General features: G+C 48.9%; 1 protein-coding gene across 2 annotated transcripts in view; it reads left to right on the plus strand.

The window, feature by feature from the left end:
• The window catches only part of TTC39C (tetratricopeptide repeat domain 39C), a 72,889-nt gene that overhangs the window by 42,756 nt on the left and 22,809 nt on the right, over window positions 1-7,324 (plus strand). For both annotated transcript variants that reach the window (XM_004702909.2, XM_045296153.1), the window contains one exon: window positions 6,918-7,011. In XM_004702909.2, coding sequence (XP_004702966.1) covers window positions 6,918-7,011 — 94 coding nt within the window. The remainder of the gene's footprint in view (window positions 1-6,917; window positions 7,012-7,324) is intronic.

Consider the following 7,324-nt stretch of genomic DNA (forward strand, 5'->3'; position numbering starts at 1 on the left):
TGGACTTTGGGTCTCCACTCCACAGTCCTCCTCATTCACAATGATATGATTTTTTTTGTTCTTGGTCTTTGATGCCTAATACCTGATCCTATTGACACCTCATGATCACACAGGCTGGTATGCTTCTTCCATGTGGACTTTTTTTGTGTCTCAGCTAGATGGCCACTTTTTTATCTTCCAAGACTTTAAGACCCCAGATGCTATATCTTTTGATAGCCAGGCACCATCAACTATCTTCACCACATTTACTTATGCACCCATTTTGTCTTCAGTGATCTTGTTGGGAAGGTGAACATCACAGAATCCCAGGTTATTGGAAGAAAGTATTCTTGCATTGAGGGAGAACTTGAATAGAGACCCAATGTCCATCTACTACCTTAATACTAAATCTATAAATATATGTACATAGATCTATTTCCCTATTGTCATATGTAAATATGTTTACATATGTATATGCCTGTATTTAGACCTCTATAAATGCCCTTTGCCTCCTAATTCTTTCCTCTATTTCCTTTTACTTTCCTTTTCTTCCACTATTATGCTCAGTCTTCATTTGGGTTTCAGTAATTCCTCTCGCTTACATTGCCCTTGATCAAGCCCTACCAGGTGCCCTAAACTCTCTTCACCATCAATTTTGGATCACTTGTTGTTCCTTTGTCCCTGGGTCTGTTAACACCCCCACCTCCCCCTCTCCCATGTGCCCCCGGAACCATGGATCCCATTGTTTTCTCCTCCATATTGTTTATCCCGCCTGTCTTATCTAGATAGACCTGCAGAGATAAAATGCACAGAAACAAGACAGAGCAAAACAAACAAGCTACCTTTCTTAAAAGCATTTTATTTATTGGAATTCATTTATTTCAATATCCCACCTGAGAGTGAAAATGAAAACAAATGCTTTCCCAGGGTCCAAAATTCTGTTAGCTATTAAGTTGCCTCTGAAATGTGATGCCATTGAATTGAGTTATTTGGTACACAGTGTGTCTATTAAGAAAGAAAATTTTAATTATGGTGGTTAAATTTTTTTAAATTAAGTATGCAGTGGAATGGTAAGACTTTAGAGCACAGGTAAAAACAAAATTGTTTCCAGCTTATTCTACAAGTGTGGCATTACCTGATAGTCATCAGGAACAGCACGTGAAGCAAAAAACTCTAGGTCAGCCTCCCTCCCAAGTACAGGTGATGTAGTGGTTACCTGTTGGGCTGCTAACTTGGAACCACCTGCTGTTCCTCAGGAGCAAGATGAGGCGTCCTACTCCCTGAAGGAGTTTACAGTCTCAGAAACCCACAGGGGCTGCTCTTCTCCCACTATGAGTGGGAATCCACTCAATGGCAGCGAAGTTGGTTTGGTCCTCAGTCCATTTCCTAGTTAGAACGCTGAGATGTCTACTAATAAGGCCCTTCTAGCCATAATTCCTTATGTGATGTGTTATAAATTCTAGCCCCTGTGCCTGTGGGTATAATGCCATTGTGGAGAGAGTTCTCTGCTGTGCTGATGGAGAGGGTTAAAGTGCGATTCCGTTTCTGGCAAGTCACACCCTTTATGTCATTGGGAGTATGGTCTGTTGCAAGAAAAAAACCACAAAGCCAGTTCTCGGTATATAAGCGCCATCTCGGATTCCAGGGGAAATGCCAGGAGCATCCGAAGAAGCGTCACTAGGAGAGCCTGTTTGAGTTCCCTGTCTGAAGTGGTGGAGGCCAAGACCAGAGACACCCGGGCTGCAGCATGAGACCTTGGGACACAGCAAAGGAGCCCAGCTGAGACCAAAAGCCAGGATGAGACCGTGAGACAAGCAGCAGCACGGAGACGAGACTATGAGCTAAAGCAGGGGGCCCATGGGGGCAGAAGGCAAGGGACCGTGTGGTTGAGAGGCTGAGGACCATAGAGAAACGTGGCTGCTGACTATGGGCAGGCACTGCTGTGGGCCATTGACTATATTTATCCTTCTTATCCATCGATCCTGACTTCCGGCAACCTGTTAACTCCCCTAATAAGCCCCCTTCATCTTGAATATTGTCTGTGAGTTCTGTGTGGCCATTGCACAAATTATTGACCCACCCCAGCAGAAAAGTGAGTTCTGTGGCAGGAACAGTTGATGTCAGCATTAGGTAAAGAAAGATGGGGGGTGGGGGCGGTTTGTCTCACGGCAATAGGGAAGCCAGAGGATATCAGGTAAGGGCTCCACCCATTCTGTGAAGCACGTGCCGAAGCGTCATCGATTGCAGCTGATTTGAATGTTTCCCTGGAAACCCATGAACAACACGATCAGCCATGAAGCCAGGAGAACTCATGGCTGTAAGACACTACAGTACATAAAATCGACTCCAAGCACCAGAAGTTCCTCTCCACACCCACAATGCTTGCAGAATGAAATGAAAAAGCAAACTCTTTTCCCAATGGTCAGACATAAGTACTATGAAATGTCCAGGAGTGGACCTGTTCACAACCGGGGGCCATCTACCAGGAGCTAGCCGACCAGACGCAGCCCTGGGTGGACTGGGACACACCCTCACTCTCCTCTCTCTAGTGGGGGCTCCCCAGAAGGCAGGCTGCCCAGTCCGGTGCCATTAATGACCCCCACCATTGTGTAATCCCCCACCTCCCTCTCTTTCCAAACTCCATAACAGAAGCTCAGCGCCCCTTAAGCAATATCCTCTCACTGCCCGCTGCCAACAGTGACATTTAGTTTGGCAAAGACTTAGGTTTTTGGTTCCGCGTGGCACACTGCAGACGGGCGAGAGACAGCCAATGCATGCTCCTTGCTTTACAAGTGAGAAAACAGTCTTAGAATGATTTTGTGGCAGTGCAAGTCATTTCACAACTTACGAGGCAGAAGACTCCACTGTAAAGTCTACTTCTTGACTGAGTGGCTTTTTTATACCACTGTAGTCCGTTTTCCTAATTCTCGGCAACCCAGCCAGGACATGTGCACGTGTATCAGAATGAAACGGTGCGTGGAGATCGTCCTCTCTCTCTGCTATGTTCTGGGTATTCTAATTTGTAATCATAAAACCACCCACAGGTCACTTTTATCTACAATTATTTTGATGAAAAACCGAAGAAACGATATCCCCAGGATTTTCATGGCTGCCCATTGTGTTTCTCAGTGAGTGAGCAGGATAGTTCCAGGACTCATGCCTGCTCTTGTCGTTCAACCCCTAACCTGGTCTCTAAGTACTTCTAAGTTCTGTTACAATACTGGCCATGGAAGCAGAGGAACAAAAGACAGCTTTTCGTTGCAGTTAATATTTTAAATGAAATATACTGTATTTCCTAGGATTATGTCTCAGCGTTCTTACAAAACTGGTTACTTTCAACCACAGAAGTTTATTTTCTACAGTTCTGGAGGCAGGAAATTAAGAACCCATTTACTGAAGTGAAATCAAGGCATCAGCAGGACTATGCTTCCTTCAGGGACCATATGAAGTTCCCATTTCTAACAGCATCTAGTGGCATCTGCTGGTCCGTGGCCTCATCATCCCTGGTCATCTCTGTCCCATGGTCACACTGCCTTCTCCTCTCTCTGTGGGTACATGTGATTGCATGTAAGGCCTTCCTATATAATCCAGGATAATTTCCCGGTCTCAAATTCATTAGTCCACTCCTACCTCCATCAACACCTTCTCCAATAAAGATACTACTTATAGGCTACAGAGATTAGATGGCACCCTGGTGGAATAGTGGGTGACTCACTCGGCTGCTGGGCACAGGAGTTTGAACCTAGAGTTTGAAACCACTGGGTAGAAAGATGAAGCTTTCTGTTGTCGTGAACCGCAAAGGGTCATTTCCGCTCTGCCCTCTAGGCTTGCTGTGAGTTAGAACTGACTCGATGACAATGAGTTCGGTTTGGGAGTTTGGGGAGAGATTAAAACCTGGTATTTGGGGGGAAACCTTCTTCAGCCAACAACAGACATGCCCCTTGTTCCCTTTGGAGGCAAGCAGTGGCGTTTGCATAGTAGTCCATTTCTACCTTGTTGACCTTGAGTAAGTTGCTTTCAACCTTTTTGGTTTTCCTCTTCACCTGCAAATCCAAGTAATACTTGCCTGTTTTAGAGTTTTTGAAAGGGTTTTTTGTTTTTTTAAAGACAATATTGATCCCATTGTGACTTGTTGCGTTTGCTTCTTAACTTGGATTCCAAGCGTTGTTTGGACATGTCTTTGCCTCTAGAGGAGGACCCACCCTTGGTATAGGTGGACTGCCATGGTTTTCAGAATGCATGTCTTTCTTCCGAAGGGCAGTGTGGCATTGCTCTGTCCGGCACTGAACTTGCAGCTGGGGACAGATCAGTGGTCATGACCCATCCAGATGGTGGTGACTGAGGGCCACGAACCGAGTCAATTGGAAATGTGTGCCCAGCAGAGTCCCTGCAGCGGTGGTTTCTGGGTAACTGCTAAGTCAGGTCGATGTGTGAAGCGGGAGGAGGACTGTTGACCCAGAGAAGTTGTTCGAGGTGGGTTGTAATGAGAGTCGAGATCTTTGTGTTGTGTGCACACGCGCTCACTCTCGCTTCGTACAAGGATGACTGAGAAGTGACTCTTTTTGGTTAGTTTGGTTGTGTGACTGTAGCCAATGGAAATGACTTCGGAGCTGTGGCTGGCTGGGATTGAAGCTACTTGTGAACAGGAGTTATCGACTGGGTGGTTCATGTCGTCTCCGATTACGCTGGTCAGCTTTTATGAAAGTGAGGAAGTAGTGCATGCTCTGGGTGGGACCTCCCTGTCAGCACAGCATGGGCTGTTGCTTTGGGCTGAGTGGGCATTGATCCAACCTTGGCCTTGGTTAATGAGTTCTTTGGCTTACACCGCCCCAGAGTCACAGCCTGTTCTGAGATGACCTTGCTGACTCAGGAGTACATTTGTGCCCCAGAGCTTCCTTTACAGGCCCTGTGGGGCTCCCGGCACGGGGACGGACAGGGCTGGAGCTGGTCCTCAAGAGCCCTCTGCAGCTTCTCTCTGGTGACCTCCTCTGCCCCCGCCTGGATGGCTTTGGAGGCAGAAGGCGAGGAGCGCTGAGAAGAAATCCACTGAGACGAGGGTGGAAGTAGAGGAATTGCCCACCCCTGGGGTGTCTGGGCAGGGGCCGTGGCCCCTGCGGCTGGGCAGTAGAACAGGTGGCATGGTGAGGTGGCCCAAGCTCACCTTTGGGGTGTTTGATTACGATTTGTGTTTGTTCTTGTTTGCTACTGTTGTCCGTTGCTGTGGTGTCTGCAGGATGACCCCATGCACGGGAGAACAGCGTGGCACCCATCCTGCCCGTCTTCACAAGTGCTGGGCCCTCCAGGTCCACGATGGCAGCCCCTGGGGAGTTTGAATGCCTTCAACCACAAGGGCATCATGGTTCCGTGTTGGGTTGCTAACCTCAAGGTCCGCCGTTCGAAGCTCCGAACTCCATGGGAGAAGGACGGGGCTTTCCACGCCTGTAAAGAGCGGCAGTCCCGGTAGCCCTCAGGGGCAGTTCCACCACGTCCTGTGGGGTCGCCGGGTGGCACCGTGGAAGCGGTGCCAGTGAGTTTGGCTGTTTGGTTTTTCCAGCCCCAGGGACTCTCCTCCCAGCGCTCTGTTAGATGGGGTTCCGCGGTGATTCTTGGGGTGCTCACTGGCTGTTTTTGCTGCAGTACATGGGTACACCTTTTCCCGTCTGTCTCATTCTGGAGGCTCTGAGAAAACCCGCCCCACACGGGTGACCCTGCTGGTTTCTGAAATCCTGGTGGGAGAACTTCCAGTATCACAGCAACACATGCCCCGTCCCCGGCCGGCCAGCTGATGGACGAGTGCATGCTCCTGGCCCTGCTGGAGTCACTGCACCCCATCTTATCCTGATCCTGCTTTCTAGGGCTCTGTTATCAGGTGCCTGTGCTACTCAGTGGCCAGACTTCGAAAGAGATTCTTAGTGATAGAAAAGATGAAATCCGTTTACTCAGAAAGGGGTAGAATGAACATTTGAGAGTGGGGGGTCCTGGATGAGAAAGTGGCACCCACCGTTGTGCCATCTGGATTCTCTGAGGCCTTTGCACTGTAGGGAGCAGGAGGTGTGATGGCCAGAGCAATTAGAGAGCAGTCTTCCGGAGTAGAGAAGCAGACTGCACTGCAGGCTGCCTGGCGCAGAGAGGGGCGGGTCCTATCAGACCCATGAGGACTGGGTGCGGATGGCTTCATTCATTCACTCAGCACCAATGGAGACGGAGACTCTTTCTGTGCCGGCTGAGGTGTACAGCAAAGGGAGAAATGGCATGCCTGTCCATTTAGAACCTGCCTGGTCACATGGAGCTAGATCAGCAAGCAATGATGACAAGGAAACAGAACAACAAAAAGCAAGCACCAGACTCACTGCCTTGGGGCCGATGCCAACCTAGAATGACTTTCTAGGACGGGGAACCGCCCTTGTGAGTTTCCAAGACTGTAACTCGTCTTTCTCCCGAGGGGCAGCAGCTGGTGGCTCTGAACTGCTGGCCTCCCAGTTAGCACCCAACATGTCAGCCCTATGCCCCCGGGTTCCCTGAGGGCACGTGTTTCGGTGTGGGGGTATGAAGAGCATGCAGTAACAGAAGGTGGTGCTAGGCTTACCGCCTCTGGTGGAATCCACCGTCTTAGCCGAAAGGAGGCTCTTGGAAGGAGTGACAGTGTTCTGTTTTACAATAGCACGGATTGTTGTTCTTGTATATAAAGCTCTTTCTCAGACACAAGCATGAGTCTCCCTGGATTTGTTTCTCAAGTCCACCCGGACTCACACAGTGGTATCGCATACCCCGAGATGGCGTTTGAATCGTGTATTACAATGATAATAGTTTGACTTCCCTTCAGAAATAAAGTCCTAATGGTTTTAAAAAATTTAAATAGCATGGATTTTGATGATTGGAAGCTCTAGACCAGTAACTCTCCCTTTCTCTCTCTCTCTCTCTCTCTCTCTCTCTCTCAGTGTCAAATCAACAGTGCCTTGACTTCTTTCCACACCGCTTTGGAACTGGCAGTGGACCAGAGGGAAATCCAGCACGTGTGTCTGTATGAAATCGGTACGTAGGAACGGCCCCGTGCAGCCTCTCATTCTCAAAACAGTCCTGGTGCTTGCCCGCACGATGTTTTCCATTCGCGTCTCCGCAACGTGCTTGCAGCCTTACTCTTGGCTGTGTCAGCGACACGCAGCCATCAAGGTACTTGCCACTCTGACGCTCACTCAGAGACCTTGCTCTTCATGATGGTGTGATTTGAGGATAACCGGCCAGGTGACAAGAGTTGGCCAACACACATTCCTGAGCGTTTCAAGGGGCAGCACATTGGACTTCCCTCCTGCTTGTTTCTCGGAGTCTTCCTGAATACACAACGGGG

The sequence above is a fragment of the Echinops telfairi genome, unplaced genomic scaffold, assembly GCF_000313985.2.
Source record: "Echinops telfairi isolate 266 unplaced genomic scaffold, ASM31398v2 ScPeMD7_7400;HRSCAF=8409, whole genome shotgun sequence".
In the NCBI taxonomy this organism is placed as follows: domain Eukaryota; kingdom Metazoa; phylum Chordata; class Mammalia; order Afrosoricida; family Tenrecidae; genus Echinops; species Echinops telfairi.